This window comes from Myotis yumanensis, unplaced genomic scaffold (assembly GCF_028538775.1).
Source record: "Myotis yumanensis isolate MYYU_CA2020_CCGP unplaced genomic scaffold, mMyoYum1.0.hap1 SCAF_17, whole genome shotgun sequence".
Classification (NCBI taxonomy): domain Eukaryota; kingdom Metazoa; phylum Chordata; class Mammalia; order Chiroptera; family Vespertilionidae; genus Myotis; species Myotis yumanensis.
The window spans coordinates 12,653,321-12,676,938 of NW_027223768.1; the positions used below are offsets into that span (position 1 = coordinate 12,653,321).

The following is a 23,618-nucleotide window of genomic DNA, read 5'->3' on the forward strand; positions in this document are numbered from 1 at the left end:
CATGGAGCTGCGGGCGTTGAAACCAGGTGTCAGACCCCCAACCCCATGATGCCCCTCTCACAGGTCAGCCACCTGGGCTTTGACCGGGGACAAAGGCTCCCGGGAGCAGGTGGCGGACTGTCTGAGCCGGAAGTCTCTCGGCTCCTGGACTCCCTGTGACTGCCCTGGGGCTGGGCCAGGCGCTCACACAGGTTGTCTGGGGCCATTTGCTTCTAGGCATCTTCTTACCACCCACCCTCCTCCTGTTCCTGCTTATAAACGTGCTCACCTTCCCGCCACCACCTGGCCACCACCTGGCCTCGGGCCACAGCTGTTCTGTGAGAGGAGTAACTCCCACCACCCACTGCACCTCAGCCCATACTTTGGCCTCTTAGAAACTGCCCCGAGCTAAGACGTGTTCAAGAGCAGCACCATGTGACGTGCTACAGATTCAGGAGGGCAGGTCTCCTGGCTCGGAGAGATCAGGGATGGGGCCTGACTCAGAAGGAAGAGAACCCAGTCAGATTCTTACCCAGGCACCCGGCACCGAAATCTTAATTAAATAGAGGGTGTGTGTGTGTGTGCTCGTTCAGAGACGGGAAGAGGTGTGTGTGAGGACAACAGGAGCTGCTACTGACATTATGAATTTCCCCCTCAGCTGTCTCTGTGACTTGGCAACAGTTTCTGGGTCAGGACAGAAAGACGGAAGGGCTTTTAGCCCAAAGGGCTTCTCCCCGAGAGATTTACTGGCTGGGGTTCGGGCCGCGGGGCTGGCATATAACAAGGCGGGGAAGTGTCCTCTCTCCTGGCCCCCTCCGGGTCTCAGGGCCCACCCGACACACACACTGAGGAATGCCTGCATCGAGTGCTGCCCCTGCTCCGAGCTGTGCCCCTCCTGGCAAGGCTGCAGCCAGACTTTCTCCAGAGAAGCAGTGGATAATCAAGGATGAATGATGGGGATGAAGGAAGCACAGAGGAGCCTTCTGGAGGAAACAAAGGACTTTTGGGCAGGGATTCTCTAGGTCCTTTTACAGCAAAACGTAGGCGGCCATCTGAGACAGAAGAGAGGCTCCTGACTTGTTCCTTGCACCAGCGGATTTTTCAGGCACACTGGTTCCAAACAGAGCAGGGAGGGTGTACAGCAGGGATGGTTCTGTTAGCTTCAGTAATAAAATGGGACAGAGGACAAATAGGGTGACAACAGCATCACCTCACTTCAGACCAAGCAAAATGAAACTTAGCACCAGTTTTTTCTCAAATAATCGAGGTGCTGCTCTAACGTCAATGGCAACATAGAGAAGAGGGAAGGAAAAGAACTTCTCGAGGCAGAAGAGTGGAGTTGACAGGTTAATAGCAGGGATCAGGAGACGCCTTCCAGGAATAGAAACGAAAAGACATCTAGAAAAATGTCCTCCCTCTGGGGGACTACAGGTGATAGGGTGGTGAGGGAGTCTGCATAATTCCTTCGCGAATTCCCATTTCCCCACCTATAGTTTTAGAGTTTTGGCTCAGTGGTGGAGCATCAATCCATGAACCCATGAACCAAGAGGTCACAGTTCAATTCCCAGTTAGGGCACATGCCCAGGTTGCGAGTTCGATCCCCAGTGGGAAGTGTGCAGGAGATGGCCGATTGATGGTTCTCTCTCATAGATGTTTCTACCTCTCTCCCTTTTCCTTCCCCCTCTCTCTAAAAAAAATCAATTAAAAAAACATACCTAACAACAAATAAATACCTATCAACAAGTGAACCTAAAAATTAAGTCAGAATAAACTGGTGAATATAATAGAAGCAGGGGCATAGAAAGGGAGTGAATTGACAATTCTTGGGGGGAAGGGGTGTGGGGGGTGCGGGAAGAGATTGAACAAAAATCTTACACCTATGGATGAGGACAGTGGCAGGGGGGTAAGGGCATAGGGTGGGGTGGGAACCAGGTGGAGGGGAGCTATGGGGGGAAAAAAGAGGAACATCTGTAATAATCTGAACAATAAAGATTTATTAATTAAAAAACAAAAACAAAAAACATACCTATATATATAAAAGCCTAAGCAAACGAACGACCGGTCACTATGATGTGCACTGACCACCAGGGGGTAGATGCTCAACGCAGGAGCTGCCCGCTGGTGGTCAGTGCACTCCCACAGCGGGAGCGCCACTCAGCTGACTGACAGGCATCAGACACCGGGCTCATGGCTGGCAAACACAGCTGCGGCAGCGTGAGCCTCTCCTATCTCGCAGCAGCGCTACAGCGTGGCGCCTGGCCTGGGCTCCTCCCCAGCCACCTGCTACTTTGCACACTACTACGTCCCCCGAGGGGTGCCAGATTGCAAAGAGGGCACAGACCAGGCTGAGGGACCCCACCAGTGCACAAAGCCGTGCACCGGGCCTCTAGGATATACATAAAATAGGAAAATGACAGTCTATACATGTTGCTGGGGGTTGGGGACTAAGATGTATCCCAAGGATCCTGCCAGGATCTATCTGCATAAGGTCGAGGGGGGAGCCCTGGGAGCCAACGTGGGTTTTGTGCAGGCTGGCACAATCAACTGAAGTCTGAGGGAGAAGGAATCTTCAAAGGAGCCACTGAACACAAGGTTAGACCAGAGGCCTCCCAGCTTCTCCCCCGCCTCCCCCATCACCTGCCTTCAAAAGATCACTCGTTACTTGGGATAACTGGTTAAATGTTCCTTCCCGTTTCCAGACTGACCATTCTAACTCAAATCTCAAAGGTCCCTCTACACTGCTTCCCACACAACCCAAAGGATTTGTAACCTAGGAAACCAAAGAATAGTTTCATCAATAAATCAATTTATTTAAAAGAATATGTTACAATTAATTACACTAAGTGACATTACCAAACAATTTTAGAGTGGTTAGCTCTAGAACCAGGAATGAAAGAAACACTGCTAGCCATTATGTGTCTGTGTATTTTCTCTTCACATTTCTTAAATCACAAATAAAAAATACAAGATACTGCAGTGAAAATACAATTAGAGTTTCTCTCAAATAAATTAAAAGTGTGCATGGCCTGGGGAAAACTGAAGCCCAGCTCACTGGCTTAAAAAGGGAGCATGACATAAAACTGGTGTCGACTTTAGCAGCTGGCCGCGTGCCTCGCCCCGTATCACTCCCCTCGTCCACTCCGATCTCCCCGAGCCCTAAGCTCCCCACACACCTGAGATTATTGCTGAGGAGGGAGATGATGTTGTCCTGGTGTGAGGAAGGCCTGGCATGATGTGCTTGGGTTTAGGAGAGGGAGACAGGAGGTGGGACTGGACGATGAGGTGCTGAGCACACCCGTCGCCTCTCCTCTCTCAGAATTCAACCACACCAGCCTCCCTCCAAAAGGAGGCTAACGTGACACATGGATCTGGTGCATGCTGGGAGTCCAACAGCGCAGACGGGCCCTCCTGCGGCATCAGTCCACCAGCGCACACTGGAGAGAAGGGAGGGCACAGCAGTCCCTCCAGGTCTGGGGACTTCAGACCAACCAGGATGCAGTCCCTTTTAAGAAAACTGCCTCCTAGGAGCCAGACCCATGAGTTGGCAAATTCTGAGGTGAGAGAGAGGTCCACCTCCTGCCAATGCCCTATATACTGTTGCTCCAAGCATTGGGCTAGGAGCTACAAGAGGGGACAACCCAAAGCTACTGGCCTGGGTAACTAAAGGATGAAACAAGATGGGCCAGGCATGGGGATGCTGAACTTCTCTCATTCCTCCCCGAGAGCTCCCTCCAGGCCTATGAGTTGCTCTGAGCACTCACCTGTGCTGAGCTCAGGCCTAGGGCAAGGGGAGGGCAGAAGATAAAGAGCAGAGAGCCCCAAGCTTGGCCCCAGGGACCTTTCTGTGGGGACAGGCTTCTCGGGGCCTGCACTTTCTCCCAATCAGGAAAAAAGCGGAGCTTTTACCAAAGAAGATAGAAACTGAGTGTGGAGGGGCGGATGGCAGGAGACCAGGAACATCCTGCTGGCTCCGCTGGGGCAAGGCAGGGGAAGGGGAGCCCTTCCATTTCCCAGAGACAAACTGCAAAGGAAGCCTCCCTGGGCAGAACCCAGGACCAAGAAGGGGAGCAGGGATTAGAGAAAGGAACGCAGAGAAGGGGAAAGGAGTGTCACACTAACACTGCTTCATGCAAACAAGAGCTGGGTCCCCTGGAGCTCCACTGCCAGCCCGTGGCCCCACTGCAGGCGGCCTGCTGGGGGTGAAGAGAAGGCGCTGTCCAGTCCCCGGGGCTCCCCCACCACGCGGCAGCAGGGTGGTCAGTGCTACAGCCTCAAGCAGGGGCTGTTCCTACAGAGTCTGCCAACAGACCGCCAACCTGGGGGGGTCTTCACCCACTCTCCAAAGCACCGAGTGAATATGCCGGAAAGGGGGCAGAGCAGCATCTGTCCACCCTAAGGGGCTGCCACGGGGCCTCCTGGATTTGTTCATTCCTAGCCCACGATGAGGGGACAGGGGCAAACAGCTGCGATTTTTTGTAGTTTGAACAAAGCTGGCGTCAAAAGCCTCTTTAGCATCTAGGAGTGGAAAATCAACGGATCTTCTTTCCAGGGTCCTTTGGCTTATTATTAAATTCATTGCAGCCAAAAGAAGTTAATCCCGTGACAAAGCCTTCAAATCAGGGATCACCCTCTGCAACTTTCAACACTCAGCATTCACATGTTTTGCACTCTGATTCCACCTGGGTGTGGAGCAGGGGAGAGAAGATAGGCCACCTGTATGATCCTATTCTCCCCTGGGGCCAACAGCTGCCAGGATAACAGAGTGAAAGAGGATTCACAATGATCTGCAAAAACAAGTTATAAAAAAAGAAACTTCAAAGCACCCCAACACTGCTCAGGGGAGTTGACTACAACCAACCATGGTTGCCTCCCAGTTAGACAAAGCAAAAGATGCCACCCTAGGGCGGTTTTCGTTTAGAAGGTGGAGAAGGGAAAGGAAAAGGTTCAAAGATGTGTTTCCATTGCACCGGAGCCTGACTTAGAGCTCCCAGTGCCATTATCTGAAGACAGAGCCCGAGGGCCAACATGTTGCCCTGCTCCCGTCAGCCCTGGCCCCCGTCCTGGGGTGTAGCTCTTAGATCTCAAAAGGTCCACCTGCAAGGTCAGATGAGATCTTTAAGGGACAGAAAGGTTTTCCTTCAGTCTCCTTTCAATTAAACCATATTCCCACTGCTCCTCCCTGGGTCCTGGGCTGGCTTGGATGGATGCAGTTTGGTTCACACAGACCACTGACCCATTCCCCAAGGCCCGGGGACACTGTAGATCCTCCCACAGCCGTTTCAGGAAGTCACAGAGAACGTAATAGCTATGGGTGGTTACTGGTCACAAATCGAGTAGGGAAAAGCTTATGTACATTGGGCATCTCTGCCTTCCTTTCCCCTACCTCTGTCCAATCTTTGTGCCAAAAGGTATCAACATTAACTCTGGCCCCTAGTCCTACCCCTGCTTCAGAAAAGCAGGGAAATTACCACCAGGAAGTGTTTCAGGTTCCCGTGGCATTAACTTCCTGAGCTCCCCCTCCCATTTGAGACCAGTTGAGGGAGAGCACACAGGGACCCTGGGGAAGCAGGAAGATGTGGAATGTGGCTGGAAAGCCATGAGTGGGAGAGTTGGAGATGGGCCAGGAAAGATGTCTTGGAATAAGAGACCACACCAAGTCTGCAGACGCCCCTGCAGACCACAGCCTGCTGCCCTTTAGGACACATCTCACGTCTCCCCAACAGCTTCTTGGAAGAAAAAGAAACCATGCTCCTTGCTCCTCAGACTCTACAGTCACACACGAGCCAGAATCCTCACTCCATACAAAAAAGGGGGGAACCCAAGCAGGTTGTAAACGTTTCGAGTCCTTCATGAGGAGAGGTATTTTCCCTGTAAATTTTTTTTTCCTTTTTAAAGTTTGTTTCAAAAGAAAGAGAGCAAGAGAGAAGTCATGAATTCTAGTGAAAGGTGTGTAAAAACACAAGCTAAAAAAGGTACTGCCATCAATATGAAATTTAAAAAGAAATATATATATATGTATATACGTGCAGCTAATCTGTGTATATATAATTTTTACATACATACATATATATGTATGAACAGTGCAAATGGATGGAGTTCATAGTTCCAGTCTTAAAAATATAGTACAAGGAGAGTCTGTTGGTGCGAGGCCCAGTGAAAGGACAAAGATACCTTCGGCGAGTTGGTTGGGCTCATTCCTGTTCCTATCTTAACTCAGGTGACTCCTGGTGCTGACCCATCTGTTGTTTTCTACCGGCTCAATTCCAGAGACATGAAATTCAGAAGGATTATTATTATTTAGCTTAGGGCTTTGAATATAATGACTTTTTTCCTTTTCCTCTTCCTTTGTGTTAATGGTTACTCTGTCTGACATGGGAGACGAAGGGGCTAAGAGGATGGAGGTGAAGAGAAGGGAGGGGGTGAAGGAAGGCTAGGTGGCCACATCCCTCTGCTGTGACCGCGCCATCTGGAAAATGTTCTGAAAGAGAAAAAAGGAGAGTTATTGGGAAGCCTTCGATGTCGACATCCCCTCCCATCTGGAGACAACCGCTCAAACGGAATCAGAAAATGCACGACTGGATGACGCGATCGGATGGGCCTCTTCCCACTATAACTTCCCATCTAGAATCACAGCCTTTTAGAGCTGGAAGGGACCTTGGCTATTAATTATCTGGCTCAGCCTTCCCGTTTTACACATGAGAGAAAATGAGAAAACTGGACTCTAGGGAGACTGATTTGCCCAAAATCATAGAGGAAAAAAAGCCAGGAGAGAATCCAGATCTGGTGCCCAAAGACCAATGTGCTTTCTACTATACCAAGAATATACATTTTCGTGTTCCTGACGCTACTGCTGAACCTCGGAAACATTTTCTTTGAGACTAAGTAGCTAATTATTCAGACTCTTCCTAATTCTGTTCCTGCACTGGCACACAGACAGCAGTAAAGCAGGGCAAAGACCTGCCCACACACACATGCGCATTCCTAGTTAGCCGGGACAGGGCAGCTAAAACCGAGGACAGCTGCCCGTCTGGGTCAGGAGCAGCATGGAGGGTACTTTGATAAAAACAGGCAGAGGAGGGTCCATGAAGTCATGAGAGACAGGATAGCCTGCAGCCAATGGCCAGCCTCTAGACCAGGGGTGGGGAACCTTTCTTCTGCCAAGGGCCATTTGGATATTTATAACATCATTCACAGGCCATACAAAATTATCAACTTAAAAATTAGCCTGCTATATGTGGTCAAACATTTAATTAACTCACCCCTTAATGACTTGGCAGGGCCAGACCAATCATTTTTCGGGCCATATACAGCCCATGGGCCGGACGTTCCCCACCCCTGCTCTAGACAAAGGAAGAAGCAGGGCTTTTCACACCGTCTGTTCAGCATCCAAAAGCTAACTCTCTCTGGAAGAGTATCCTGGCTCACATGGGGTCGTCAGCCTAACCAACAGTCCCAGAAAGATGGAGATGGAGGTAAGGGGCCCAGGTTATGTGGCCCTAGGCTTATACATTTTAAACAAACAAAGATGAAATAATCAATTCAAGTTTGTTTAGAATTACCTCTTTTCTCCACTTGAGCTCACAGAACACCCTCTCGAAGCATTCGTGCATGTAATTGAACTGAAAAAGAACATAGCAACACTCAGTGACATCGCAGGACCAGGTACCACAGGGCTATCCATGCCTTTGAACTTCTGCCCTGAGCCACCCAACCTTCCAAACTTTCTCAGCCGAGAGAAAAACCCTGACAAGCCCCACAAACCCATAAACCCAGGCCTGGCTCATCTACGATTCTCTGGCTCCTCCTAGCGGTAACTGTGAGTCAAACGGGATGTGAAATTGCCAATCCCAGTGGGGCCTCAAGGGAAGACAGGAAGAACCCGGGGCTCTAGAATTCAAACAGGTTCAGATCTCACACCCACTGCTCTCTCTGCAGCTCTCTCCACGTAAGCATTTAGTTCAAGAACTTGAAGCCCAATCTTCTCTCCCTAAGCAGGCTTCCCCGTCTACCACTCACATATGGTGTGAAGATTTTAACCCATCGAGGCTTCTTTTCTCCTCGTGCATATTCAAAGCAGAAGGCCATTCCTTCTTCATCTGTATCCCATCGCTGCATCTCATCCCATTCAAATGCTATTACCTGGTTCTAAACAACCGAGAACAAGAGTGTGAGTCTGAGAACTCGGGGAAGCTTAATGAGGGTCTGAACCGGGCAGCAGAAGAGAGATGAGTGGGATGTCTGCATCACTTCAGGGAAAAGATGACAAGAATAAAGGTCAGTGTAACATGTGAAGGTGAGGACCGTGTGAATCCAGTGCGTACTTATCTACCCCAGTCAAACAGTTTTGACATCATTCCACGACCAGAACTAGAACACAGCAAGAGAGTGAGTGTCAAAGTATCTCCAGGGTTCCTAGCCCCAGCCCCATGCTGAACTCTCACCTCCAGCTGTCCCTCCTCAGTGCAAGCATGAAGTTTAAAGTGCGTAATGCTGATGGCTGTGATCACGTGCCCCTTCCTCCTGGAGTCACAGGCACAGTGGGGAAAGATGATTTCATTGTAGCCTTCACAAGTTCTTAGCATGTTGAGGTACTAGGGAAAAAAAGGAAGGGAAAGCATGTTACTGTGGAACTCAACCACCGTGTGAGGAGCTGCTGAGATGGCACAAGAACACAGAAACTTCTCGCCCAACAACCCAAAGACCTTGCCTCTGGTCTCACGCCCATCCCTAAGTTGGGACAGGACCCTAAGATGATCCTTTATCCCACTTCCAACCTCCAACCTTTCTCTACTTAGAAAAAGATATGCAAACGAAGCCAGAAGAGACACTAACCAAAACTGCTAGGACTAGAAGGGAACTCACAATGCCACTCCGACCCTCTATTTTCACGGTACCTAAGGAACGGGAATCGAATCTATCCTTATAATTAGGGAAAGGGGCTAATGTTTCTCCCCAACTCTTCTCTGATCAAAAGTTACAATGAACTCAGTGATGACGACTAAACTGCCTGAGACTTTCATGCCACAGGTAACAGTAAGTGGTAAGCCAGGTTTAATTTCTTGGTTACTGATCTTTTCTCTTCTAGTCCCCAAATCGGCCCCACCATCCCCTCGGTCTCCTTAAAAAGCATCTGGACCCAAATCAAGTGACAGGCATAATGCTATAAGCCTGATCTAGAGGTCTCTCAACTACTGACTCTAACTCAACTCTTTGTCCTTTCTCCTCTACAATTAAGGCTGGCCTCTCACTCAACTCACTATTTTGAGGTAAGAGAGGAGAGAGTAAAAGAAGACAAGTGGGAAGGAGAAGAGAAGAGAAATAGGGGAAAGATTAAAAAAAACAAAAACTCATGGACTCTGACTGGGTTTCCTCTCAGGGGCTGCCCGAGAAACAAGCAAATAGCCTTGCATATCACACAGGAAGAACAGGGAACACTGGTGATGTGTGTGGAGTGTTGGAGAGAAGACGAAGGCATAACACCCTAATAAATTTCAGTTAGACGGGCGGGGAGATTAGAAAAAACCAGAGATGCCCTGTGCCTTACAAAGAGAGAAGAGACATAGGCACAAAAAGGATCCTAGGCAACCTATGACTGGCACCAATGACTGGCACCTGAAAGAGTTGCTACTGACACCAGGGACGGGAGGACTAGAGCACCCAGGGAAAAGGCACACCACATGCTCCCTTCCCCACTTTCTATTTAGTTCTGCTTAGGTAAAATAACAGCAAACTGGGAAGGGGAAAAATTATTTTATTTATTGTTTTTAGTCCTCACCTGAGGATAAAAATTTTAGGACTGAATCCACAACTTAAGTGTGTGCCCTGACCAGGAATCGAACCTGAGACCTGTCGGTTTATGGCAGTGGTCGGCAAACCGCGGCTCTCGAGCCACATGCGGCTCTTTGGCCCCTTGAGTGTGGCTCTTCCACAAAATACTACATGTGGGCACGCACGTACACTGCGATTGAAACTTCGTGGCCCATGAGCAGAAGTCGGTTTTTGGCCTGGGTGAGTCTATTTTGAAGAAGTGGCATTAGAAGAAGTGGGGGTATGTTCGCTGAGGTCAACCCCTCAGGTTGAGGACGTTTTTAGCAAAGGCCAGCTTAGGAGTACCCTAATTAAGTTAATAACAGTGTACCTACCTATATAGTTTAAGTTTAAAAAATTTGGCTCTCAAAAGAAATTTCAAACGTTGTACTGTTGATACTTGGCTCTGTTGACTAATGAGTTTGCCGACCACTGGTTTATGGTGATGCTCCAACTGAGCCACACCGACCAGAGTACAAGGGGAAAAATTACAAAAGGGTAGCAAGAACACAGGGTTAGGGTCAATTCAGAAGTGCCACAATACTCCATTTGCATATTTTTCGTCTCCCACATCCCCCTCCACCACCCTATTCCATCCCCCTTTATCACATCCTTCCTGTACGTGTAATAAATATGGATACTGCTTAGCCTTGCTATTGGCACGATGAGCAGAAAGAAATCCAGGCCATTATACTTGGGAAATATGACAGGCAGTATCATAGAAGAGAACTTTCCTGGAGTTATAAGAACCAAAGACTGGGACAGGAAGCAGTACAGGGGGTGGTCAAAAGCCTGGGCTTGAATCCTGGCCCCATCACTTCCTAACTGTTGGGCAACTACTGAACTCACGCAAATTATTAAACTCCAAGGAGCCTTGGTTTCATCTTCTTACTAATAGCCTATATCAGTTATTTGCAAGCATTACAATATTTAGTGCATAATTAGGTATTCAATAAATGACAGCTTAAAAAATAATTTTAAAGGCTCTGTTATCTTTAGCCAGAGGATTCAACTATTTTCTCTCTCAAGAACGCCCTGTGGCCCTAGCCGGTTTGTCTCAGAGGACAGAGCGTCGGCCTGTGGACAAGATGGTCCCAGGTTAGATTCTGGTCAAGGGCATGTACCTTGGTTGCAGGGTCCTTCCCAGCCTGGGTCCTGGTCTGGGCTCATTCAGAAAGCAACCAATTGATGTGTTTCTCTCACATTGATATTTCTCTCTGTCTTTCCCTCTTTCTTCCACTCTCTGTAAAAATCAATGGGAAGCCCTAGCTGATTTGGCTCAGTGGCTAGAGCATCAATCAGCTTGTGGACTGAAGGGTCCCAGGTTCGATTCCGGTCAAGGGCACATGCCCAGGTTGCAGGCTTGATCTCCAGTAGGGGGCATGCAGGAGGAAGCCAATCAATGATTCTCTCTCATCATTGATGTTTCTCTCTCCCCTTTCTCCCTTCCTCTCTGAAATCAATAAAGATGTATTTTTTTAAAAATCCATGGAAAAATGTCCTCCAATGAGGACTAACAACAACAACAAAAGAATGCCCTGTTGACCCCAGAGGAACCTGGGGCAGAGGCTCCCTCTTGCACTTTGTACAGCTCGCTTCCGGGCCTCTTTGCTGTGTTGATAAGCAACTTGACCCTGGGCTTAATTGGGAGGGAGTTCTGTCTTCATACCACCACCCAACCCAAAGGCAGGGATCCGTTTGTAGTTTTTGACAACTAAGTATTTCTCTTCTGTACAGAATCCAATAAACACTTCCTTTGTCTTGCACCTTTAAAAAAAAAAAAAGCCCTGAGAAGTGATATATATGGAAATTACTTTTAAAAACTCCAGGGGGGAAAGCACATAAGTGAGACAGATGAAACATGAATGGCAGGAAGTTGAAGGCTCTTAAGTTGGGAGGCTAAATGTACTATTCTTTCAACTTCTTTATATATTTGAAAATTTCTACAATAAAATGTTAGAAGAAAAAAGAAAACTTCCCTGCAACCAGGCCTGCAGCTCTCACTTCAGCCTTCCTCCTAATACAGTCATTAGAAGCTTTTTGCATGCTCAATAAGCAGCAAATTCTGCTCAAAGATGCTTAAGAACTCTGCAAATGCCAGGAGGTGTTAGAGTCTTGAGACTAGTTCTGTTCATGTACTTCCACAAAAATGGCTTTACATGTAACACATTTGCTGAGAGTTCTCTTCTTTGAGAGGCAACACTCCCATTTAAAAAATATTTCTGCCATATTTGGATTACCATACAGATTTTTTTAAAGAGGGAGAAACCTGCAAAGGGAGAAATTAGGAAAAGACACAGAAGAGATGTGGAGCTCTGCGTATCTTGAGCTCTCGCTTTGTGACTTTGCAAAGGTTACTCCAGCCAGGCTTCCCCTCTGCCGTCTGGGAATAGAGGACACAGCCGCCACCCGCTTTTCTCTGATGTAGGAAAACACACGCGCTTTGGAGCCAGACAGACATGGATTCGAATCCTAGCTCTCCTGTGACGAGCTTTATGATCTTGGGTAAGAATCTTCCTTCCTCAGACTCCACCCCTCCTCTGCTTGGTTGTTATAAGTAGGAAACGAGAATGTACACATAGTGCCCAGAACAGTACCAGACGCCTAAGATATGCCCTCTCTATCCCCTTTGAATAAAAAAAAGCAGACTTATCCCTCCATATTCAGAAATGTAGTCCTTGAAAACAAAGGACCTTCAGGGGAATTCCTAATGTAGTTATAAAATAACCTGAGTGCAAACTAAGGGCGCCTGTGGCCTTAATGAGACAACAGAGTTTAGTAAAGTTTCACTGGGGAAACTTAAGGTTTTCAAGATTCTCGGGTCAGGCAGCGTTTCTTAACTGTAGGTGGGCAATCTCTACATTCCCAGACTTGCACAAAACATAAAGGGAAGAAAGATTTAAAGTTTATATACACCTAAAATCTCCAAAAGAAAAGTAAATTTTTGTTTTCAAATAGATTTATTTTAAACACAAAATTTTCCTGTCCATTCTCTTCTCAGATTAAATTTTGAGTAAATATGTATCCTAAATAAGCTTCCTTGATTCACATACCACTCAGATGGTGGCCCACATTAGACCAGAGAAAAAGAAAGGTATGGCATGGGATATGTGTGAATGTGGAATATTTAGCAAGGTAGGTCGATACAGGAATAGGATACACTAAAGCAGGGACTCAGTACTCAACAGAGCAGAACACTTTAGGTGAGTGGGTGAAGGTCCATTCCAGAGAACTCTCTGTCTCCCAAACCACCTGCCAAGGGTCAAACCAGGGCTAAGACTGAAATAAGTGCTTGAGAGGAACCTTGGGAGCCGACTCTCTCAAACCCCCGAAGCAGCTTGTTCCAGAATCACCAGGGTGCTTCTGTAAAAATCTTAACAGAATGCCTAGGTCCTATCCACAGAGATTCTGGCTTAGTAAACGGAGGCGGGTCAGATACCTGCACTGTGAGCAGGCTTCCCAAGTGAGTGCCATGAAACAGAGCTGGGGACCACACGCTGAGAAACACTGACTTTCACATTTACTGCCATGTGTGAAATCACTAAAAATTATGTTGAGAAACACTAATAGAAATTTCTTATTTGTCAGTTCAACAATGGCAAAATCAGGCTATTCCAACATAAGAAAATCTTAAGTTCCATATGTTTGCTGTTTGTGTAAGAGTAAAAAAAAAAAAAGAAAATATAAAATCTCTCTTGCACATCACATTCTCAACCATCCAAATCTAACTCTGTAAGTAGAAAACAAAACAAAAAACATTTTTTATCACACTGGATCTTACAAACTATGGCAAAGATAAGAACTGTCCTCTGTATTTGGAAAACAAGGAAACTTACACAAAACTTATTTATCTATCAAGAACTCTAGAGTATTTCTTAAGATTCTACTTGATAGCTGGCAATCTGAACATCCCATTTTATAGAAAAGAAACTATAACTGAGAAGTCTGTTGAATTGTTGAGGTTCTCACAGTGATCTGACCTACTCTAAGGCCTATCAAGCATCCTAAGTTGCTATAGATAATGTATCAAGACTTATGGGCTCTGAAGGGTTCATCTGAATTGAAGTTTCAATGTACTGACCATGACCACTAAGTTAATGTCTTTGAACACTACTACTTGAACACATGAAATTATCCTATATAATAAAAGTGTAGTGTGCAAATTGTCCCCTCGAACGGAGGTCGTCCGGGAGTTCAACCAGGGGTTGGGGCCGGCCAGGGGAAGGGAGGGAGGCCCTGGTCGGCAGCCGCTAGGGACCCTACCAGTGCACGAATTTAATGCACTGGGCCTCTAATACTTAAATAAAATTCAAACTTTGGTGGGATTTTCTTTAAAATCTGACTATGGTATCATGGGGCTAGTATACACTTGTATGTTGGTACTAGGTTTTCAAGACAATAGAATTCCATAAATGTTTAAGCATATTTTATACTCAATTCCAATGACCCATGGAAACCACATCAGTGGTCCAACTGTATTCCAGTTCTTAATGGGTGATTACAAGATACAAACTTGAATTTGAAAATGATTTCATAATAGATTAGTATGCTTGTTAAATTCAGATTTTCTATATTTGCCACAGAACAATACAAGACTATTTATCTAGCACCTCATACTGTGCCTGGCACACATTCGGTGCTTAACAAGTACTTCTGGTAAAATGTGTAAATGGATGATAGTGTGTTTGGAGTAGTGCTACATGTGCAAAAAACCAATATGTATTCTATACTGGTATTACCAAAGGCCCTTATGAAGTTACTCTAAATCCATTGGCTTTGGAAAAAGCAAAGAACTACTGCAGAGGTTGATGGTCCTTTAGTATTTGGCCCTTTTCATCAAAAAGATGCAGTGGTATTGGTAAGAATCATGCATTAATATGTAAAAGACAATGCCATTATTTTAAAGAACAGGAAGCTGAGTTTTAAAATCCTGTCTCCCACTTATTAAAATTCCCTTAAACATTAAAATTCAACAAATTAATATAAACTTGATTCGATTTAAAATACTTTTGTTGCCTATTTAGTCTATTGGTATGTAGAACATTCATAGATAGTTTCTTGATCTTTGGCAATTTACTTTTCATTGTATAAGTGAGAAAATAACTATCCCAGCTAGACATAAGATTAAGGGCTAAGCCTCACGGCTAATTTGTATATTCTTATTCCAACCCAATTAATTTAGGCAGATGAAGATTCCTTCATAAAAAGTGCACAGAAGGTACAAAGAAATTCTAGTGATTTATAAGAATCATTACCATTGCAATTACTGCCTTGTGTGAAATCCTGAAAAATTACAATTAGAAAAATTTCAACTATATATGAATTTGCCAAGAAAAAATTTTTAAAATTCTATGAGTGGAAGTTTTGTAAGTGTTCATTACAAATTTTATTTTTGACAATTTCCTTCCTTGTATATATGGCAGATACAAATTAAAAACTAATTTTAAAACATTTAAGGAGTATTCTAGGCAGCCCTCTGAACAGAACTTTGTGATAATAAAAATGTTCTATATCTGAGCTGTCTAATACAGTAGCTACTAGCCAGATGTGCTATTCCACATTTGAAATGTGGCTAACGCATCTGAGGAATTGAATTTTAAATTTTATTTAATTTAAATAAAGTTAAATTTAAATGCCACATGAAGATGGTAGCCATCGAATTGACCAGTACAGCTATAGCATATGATACTAACCAAAAGCACTACTGCGCATAAATGTTTAAGCAACTGCAGAGATTGAAGTTATAAAAACAAATGATTTTGCTACCACTAAATCACAACGAAAATAATTTCTAATGTAAAAAACCTAATAGCAATTCTTACGGAATCTTATCTTTATGATATTAAATGTTTTGCACATCTTTGTTTTAGATTTTTTTCTATCAAAAAGAATTCCATTTGGTTAATATTTAAAATAAAGTTATGTATTTATATATAACAAAATAAGCTCTTTGTGGGCTAAATGGAGGAACACCATGGACTTTATGTCAAGGCCTATATCCCCCTCCTTTTTAAAAATTAGTTAAGCCACTGACCAGGTTGCAACATCTTTCAAAAAAGATTGGAACAACAGGTTTAAAAGATAAGAGGAGTTACTTTCTAAAGAGATTATGGGGACATAAACCTACCATGACCATTTTCCTTTGTTCATACAGCTTCTGTAACTGGTAGGACTTTTCCTCTGCTTTGATGTAGCCTTTTTTCACATCATCGACAGCCTGTCACCAAAACAAAGGCAGGAAAGAAAGAAATGTAAAAATCACTATCAAGTAAATTCTTAATAGAAATAGAGACAGATTTATTTTCAGAATAACTTTTATGCATATGGACCATCGCATCACTGGTGCACTCTGCCACCTGTATGTATTTACTGAAACAAGCAGCATGTATGGAGTGTCTGGTGTGTATTCAAGGATTGTTCTAGGCACATGAGGAATCTGGTTTCTCATGTTAAGAGATTTAAACTCTGGTTAATTTATATATGTGCAACAATTAGAGAACATTAAAAGATAGCATATAATACTGTATTAAAGGTAATAATGAAATAACAAAAATGTGTGGTATAGATAGTAAGATACATGCAGTCAAAACATGAGAGCTTCTTGCTAATTGTAGTTATCAAGGAAGTCCTTGTTGGGCCCACGTTGAATAGAAGAATCTACTAGTTATAGTCAGGAAACAGGAATGGGTTTGAGCTTAAATACATTCAGGAGACAGATTTGCCTAATTTGAATAAAGGGTATATGGTTAAGGGACAATGAAAGATAATGCGCTGGAGGGATAGGTTAACAGATTAGGAAGGACCCTAAAAAGCAGCCACAGGAATTTAGACTTAAGGACAGTAGGGAGCTAAAATAAGCAATTTAAAAAAATTTTTTAAAGGAAGATTGATTTGTATATGAGTGTCAAATGAATTAAGCTAAGGAGAGAATAAAATGAGAGACTGACGATGTTGTCATACTTTAAGCACGAAATGAAACAAGACCTTAAACTAGGGGAGCAGCAACTGGAAGAGAAAGTGATAAACCTGAGACCATGAACCAAAAAAGTCCTCACCAAGACCCGAAACAAGCATGAAGATACTTATTCTAAACAACTCCTGGTTTGGCTAAATGAAATATGCATCCCCTTCCAAACCTCATTCCACCCCAATAAAAATGTTTAAATCTAATAGGAGGAAAAACTGATCATTGGGAGAAAAAAAGAATAAATAGAATCATTTGTCCAGGGCATTCAGAATCTAACCTCAGTGAGTTACTGCAAGGACAACTCTATGCTGGCACCCACTTGAACTCTTATCAGAAGACTGACAACTTCCTTAAGGTAGAAATCATTCCCATACTCTTTTAAGGGGAAAAACTTGTATAACAGAGTGAGTTCATTATTGAAGTCAAAAGAATAGTTCAATTTCTAGGTATGTCACTTGAGTAAGTCATTAAAACCCTCCCAAGTCTTTAACACAGGAATAATACTTATCTCATAGGTAGACAACAAAATGAGGTAACAAATGTTGAGTTTCATAAAGTGTTGATAAATAGTTACTATTATCATTGTTATTAGCGTCATTTAGTTGTTAAGTTCTAAGAGCCACACATGGATATTAACGTCCAGCCTGGGACTGCCTAACGGAAAGATTAGGCCCATTCCTCCCCAATCCTAGCCATTCAAATGAGGGCTCCCTTAGGCACAGAGGATCTAGTCACAGAGATCAGGATGCTCAGTAAGAATGGCCACACAATGTCCTGAAGAACCTGACCACTTGTGTGTGTTTTATTTAACCATCAAAAGACATGACTGCTCCAGGCCAAATTACACCAATTACTACTGGAAAGCTGGGAGAGAAGTAAAGAGGGGAAACAAATGCTGGTCTACCAATTTTGTTTCCCATGTAACAAAGTGTTATTTAGCTAAGAGAAAAGGCTTTTCTGATGAACAAATGAAAATACTATATTTGTTATTATTCATATCCCCAATACCTAGGACTATATCTGACTTGGAATAGCACTTAAATATTTGAACATTACCCTAGGACAGAAGTGGGTCAGAGTGAACATCTACTCCAACTCTAAGTGAACTATTTTCTTTTCTTTAAAAAAAATTTTTTTATTGTTGATATTACAGAAACCTCCCATTTTCTCCCCCTTTACCCCCCTCCTCCCAGTCAACTATTTTCATAAAGGGCAGTAAAAGTGTTCTCTCCTCTCCTCTTTCACTTCTAATCAAGATTATTATACTGCTTGAACACATAGAGGGGATAAACAGGTGATGGGGGGGGGGGGGGGGAGATTATATTGCTTGACTACCCATGTGACTCACCAATTCTTCTTCCACAATAACCAAACACCAACTCCTCTCAATTCATGCAAACATTCATTTTGTAAAAATTGCTGACAGTTCTCGTCTGCTACTATCTCCTTTCCTGTTCTTTGTCCTTGCAAGTTTATGCCTTTAAAATGCCATGGCTATTATTTTAGCAAGCCTTCAGGAAGGAGTAGTTTAAATGGGTGTACAACCTGCTAGATTTAGCCAGAATTTAAATACATTCTACCATCAATTTCAATATTACTAATTTCTTTAAGGAAAAGGCTCATTATCATCACTATTATCTCAACTCTAAGATGCTCATTTTTTCATAGTTTATCATCTCTAAAATTGGGATGTATCTTACAATCAATGATGTGTCAGTTTAATTGGTAGTTCTTTTCTCTTTCTTAGCAGCACATGAAATAATAGCGCATCTTACAATCGATGGCATCTTGGAATTGATGAAATACCCACCATCAAAATATGATATAAAAAATAACTAAAACTAAGAGGAAAAAGTTAATATTACTTTCTAAATGGCACAAATGTTTGCCTAGTTAAGCAAAAAATCATTTGAATCCTTGTGCCCTGTTGCAAATGTAAAATAGTGTATGTAGCTGCTATGGAAAACAGTATGGCAGTTCCTTAAAAATTATAAATAGAATTATCATAAAATGCAGTAATCTCAATCTGGTCATATTAAAAGCAGGATTTTGAAAAGATTATTTAGCCCTAACCGGTTTGGCTCAGTGGATAGAGCGTCGGCCTGGGGACTCAAGGGTCCCAGGTTTGATTTGGGCAGCTGATCGATGTTTCTCTCTCATCGATGTTTCTGACTCTCTATCCCTCTCCCTTCCTCTTTGTAAAAAAATCAATAAAATATATTTTAAAAGAAAGAAAAGATTATTTACACACCCATGTTCATAATCCTCCTATATAATAAAAGGCTAATATGCAAATAGACCAAACGGTGGAACAACCGAACAACCGGTAACTATGATGTATGCTAACCACCAGGGGGCATGTATGGAACATTGTGGGTGTCGGCCACGGTGGGATGGTGGCAGTGAGCGGGGGTGCCAGACCAAGGCAAGGCGCTGGTTGCTGTCATCAGGGCGAGCCTAGGGTGGTTACTGAAAATTCTTTGCTCCCGCACACCGCGGTCCTGCCGGGTGCTCCTAACCTTTGCTGGCACCCGCACCCACTGCCAGTGCTGGCCCTGCTTACACCTGCTACTGGCCCCTGGTGCCGGCCCCTATCGCTTGGCACTGTCAGCGGGTGCGAGTGTCAGCTGCCGGCCCTGATCGCCCAAGGGTTTCTCTATCTCCCCATGCTCCTGAGGGGTGATCGGGGCAGCAGCCAACTGCTTGCACCGGCTGACGGTGCCAGCCCCAATTGCACTGCGCTGTCAGCGGGTGTGAGCAGGGCTGGCGCAGTCAGCACGTGGGAGCGGCAGCGGCAGGAGCAGGGCTACCGGCAGACAGGAGACTGGGGCCACGGTGGGAAGGGCCAGGCGGGGGTGCAGAGGATGGGCTGAGACCCGCCCCTGTGCCAACCACAGCCTCGCGGCCCACAGTTCTTTTTAAGGTGCACGAATTTGTGCAGTGGGCCCCAGTAGTACTCGTAATAGCCAAGTGATGGGGAAAAGAACCAATGTCCATCCATAGATGACTAGATAAGTAAAATGAGACATATACATACAATGAAACATTTTGCTTTAAAAAGGAAGGAAATCCTGTCCACTGTTATAACATGAATGAGACATTATGCTAAGTGAAATAAGCCAGTCATAAAAAGATAAATACTGTATGATTCCACTTACATGATTAGGATACAGATCTTAGCAAAGCTATGCTAAGATTATGCCCTATGTAGAGCCTATACTTGAACCAGATATTCCGACTCCTAGCTAATGTTCTCATTGCAACAATACAGGGCTCTGCTATAAATTCATTATTTGTAGAGTCATAATAATATAAACACTGAATACTGATTTAATCAATATTATAATATGCCTATATCAGGAAGATAGGAGAGATGAAAAGGTACAGGTATTAGTAAGAATGGAGAACAAAATGGAGCTAGAGTTTCATTTTTTAGTGGGAAATGAAGAGATACTGTCTGAATTTGAAAAACCAAGTAGGAGTAACATAACCAAGTTATAAAAGCAACATGGACATAAATATGAAAGAAAAAAAAACAAAGCTAAAGGAGGTGAAAGTGATTGTCTTTGTGGGGAGATGAAGATAAATGGGGGCAACTAATATTTTTCATAATAACCTGTGTAGAACTACATGATGTTTTAAACTCTATGAATATGCTTTAAGCTCTGTGAATGTGCAATTTTGATAGAAATTATTTTAAAAGGTACATAGCCATAATGCTCATTTTCTGTTGTTTAAATAAATATATTTTAAATTCCAGGATATCTTCACTTCTTAAGCTTATTTATATTTTGTGAAATGGGATAGCACATTTTACAAATTTAACTAAGATTCAGGAGGCAAAGCAGGTTACCCAAGGATTCACACTGAATTGCAAATTACCCACTGCATACAAACAGAAAAAAAAAATCAGGCCTTTCTAGGAAGACCAATCCACCTACCTGATGAAAGAAGTAGGTAACAGCAAGGTCATTGTCATTTAAGAGGATTTCTTCTTCTGTTGTAAAAAGCCACTTTCGAATGGTCAGGCAGGTGCCTGGCACAGCTGATGTGTAATTCTGGACATAGAGTTTATGAGGAAATTCATTAGGTGCCAGCTTACGTACTAAAGAGAAGACAAAACAAAGAAAGCTGGAGTGAAAAGATATATAAGGGATTTCCCTAGTGTAAACTGCAGATAAAATATAAACAGCCAGATAAAGAACGGCAGATTATCATTAGCCAGAACCCTGGCTTAGATCCGTTACGGAGCACTTCCTCAGGACTGACCATTTGTCTAGCCAAACCTATCCCTGGGAGCTATGACTATGGCCAGTCGGGCTCAAACTGACCGACTTCTATCACCTGAATGACACACTATCCAGTTAACATGCCGACTCTGCAGACAGCATCGACTACAAAGTCTATTAAAATACCTGATCCATCATCTAGTAAGTTACAGTGATGTCCAGGGAACATCTTTAAAGCAAGCCTCTCCGCTTACCCAGCTACGGTGCTTTCAGAGTCTCTCCTGTGGTAATTCTCAAGGAACTGCTTTCATTGTTAGAGTTGAAAGGCTCTCCCCACCCCACCCCCAACTCTAAGACACTCATCCAGTGAAAAGTGTCTTCTGAATACCGTTACTTCCTCTTTTTAATAATGCACAAGCAGGATAAAACTCTACCACTTTTAATTTCTATATTGATTTTCTTTGAAAAGACAGTTTTCTCCTTTTGATTGATGGCTACTTGGCTTTTTAACACTGCAAAAGACAGATTTAATATTTGCTATTTTATTTATTAACTAAAGTTTAGAAAAGAAGAATATTAGAATCCAAGTGTCCTGGTTCCCTGGCAATCCTTTGTTTTTGTTTTTAAAAAACAAGCAAGAATTTAGTGACCGCAGCAAAAACATACTTAGGACAGGGAAACAAGGCCCACTGCTCCCCTGACTGCAGTCTCAAGGGTCCCTTCGAGGTTAGGGGACACGTGCCTGGGAGGGGAAGGAGAGGGGAAAGTGGAATGGCATGGGCATGCTCCCTGGAGGGAGAGTGCCCCTAGCAATCCTTTGTAACATTTCTATCTCCTAGACTACAGAGAGCTGGCAAAATAAAGAATAGGAACATTATTCTACATTGACCTGGGACAGTAGGCCAACCCAAGCCTAACAACTCCCCCCTTTTCTGAGATGAGGAAGATCTGATTGATTAATATTATGTCATTTCTGGCGTGTGTGTGTGCGTGTGTGTGTGTGTGTGTGTGTGTGTGTGTGTGTGTGTTCGGTGTGGAAAAGACCCATAAACTGTAGGAAATAATTAGGAACTCTATATCATTCAGGGCAAGCACTCAGACTTCCTCCCCTTTGTGGTTTCAATGGAACCAGTGTGACCAACATCCCTAGCTTTTATAAAATAATATATAAGGCAAGCTTCCTGTCATGATGTAATAAAATTTCCTAGGAAGAGAATATCTATTTACAAAGAAACTTAAAAGATATGCATTAAAGCAATGGCTTTTAAGCAATTTATCTCTTTCTTAACTCCTGAAAACAAAAAACTAATCTTAAAAATCTATAAAAAACACAAAGCACACTAAAACAAATTGTTGCTAAATAGAACCACCCCTTTCTTTAAGGCTGTTTCATTAGAATGTATTATTTTTGAACCTCTGATTTAAAAGAACCTCATGAAAGTATCCCACTTCAACCCTCGGTGCAAGTAACTTATACTTACAAAAGAGGGAAAGGATCAACAGTGACCAGATATCCTTTGACTTGGACTTAATGGGATTTGCCTGGTCTGCTTGTTGGATCCGTCCTAATAAATAGAATCTCCCCTGGTCTGCAAGCTCATTTCTAGGCAAATAGTTTCAGTCTGACAGGTTCTGGGAGCTTCAGTCTGACAGTATTAGAATAAAATACCCCCCAAACAAAACTTCATATTAGCCACAGGCACTTACCAAAGGAATGATTGATCACTTCAAATAAGGCAAAGTAATTCACTGTTGTACTGTCCATGCCAACCTTTGCTGCAATAGCCTAAAGTATAAACAGGATAGATTAGTTTCAAGAAAACTAAATCAGCCAGACTGGCATGGCTCAGTGGTTGAGCATTGACCTATGAGCCAGGAGGTCACAGTTCAATTCCCAGTCAGGGCACATGCCTGGGTTTGTGGGCTTGATCCCCAATGTAGGGAGTGCAGGAGGCAGCCAATCAATGATTCTCTCTCATCATTGATGTTTCTATCTCTCTCCCTCTCCCTTCCTCTCTGAAATTAATAAAAATATATTTAAAGGAAAAAAAAGAATACTTGAGCAGACATGAAGGAGCTTCCACTGGTCAAAGATGGAACAATTTGAGTATCACAAAAACAATACATGCTATTGATTAAATCATGCTGAGTACCTAAAAACCCACACAATACTAAAAAAATAAAATAACCTCATTGGACATCATTGGAATCAACTAAGGCACCAATTCTTTACTCTGAAAATTGGCAATAAAAGGAAAGAAATATTTACCCCTCCCTTACCAAAAACTGTATTCAGGATAACTAAATACCCAGAGCTGATAAGAAAAAGTTCTTTACATAATAAGCCTACTTCAGCGGTTCTCAACCTGTGGGTCGCGACCCCTTTGGTGGTCGAACAAGCCTTTCACAGGGGTCGCCTAAGACCATCCTGCATATCAGATATTTACATTACAATTCATAACAGTAGCAACATTACAGTTATGAAGTAGCAACGAAAATAATTTTATGGTTGGGTCACAACATGAGGAACTGTATTTAAAGGGCCAGAAGGTTGAGAACCACTGGTCTAGTTAATAAATGTGAAGATATGAGAGAATTAGAAAATCAACACTTTACAATCCTTAATGAAACCACAG

The 23,618-nt window shown here is 43.4% G+C and overlaps 1 protein-coding gene across 1 annotated transcript in view; it reads right to left on the reverse strand.

The window, feature by feature from the left end:
• Positions 1–2,765: 2,765 nt before the first annotated feature.
• SNX27 (sorting nexin 27) overlaps positions 2,766–23,618 on the reverse strand; it is a 52,517-nt gene continuing 31,664 nt past the window's right edge. Inside the window, exons 6-12 of the mRNA XM_070397524.1 lie at positions 22,690–22,768; positions 20,695–20,858; positions 15,914–16,003; positions 8,421–8,570; positions 7,996–8,124; positions 7,539–7,598; positions 2,766–6,457 (exon numbers count right to left, since the gene is read on the reverse strand). Coding sequence (XP_070253625.1) covers positions 6,410–6,457; positions 7,539–7,598; positions 7,996–8,124; positions 8,421–8,570; positions 15,914–16,003; positions 20,695–20,858; positions 22,690–22,768 — 720 coding nt within the window. The 3' untranslated portion in view covers positions 2,766–6,409. The remainder of the gene's footprint in view (positions 6,458–7,538; positions 7,599–7,995; positions 8,125–8,420; positions 8,571–15,913; positions 16,004–20,694; positions 20,859–22,689; positions 22,769–23,618) is intronic.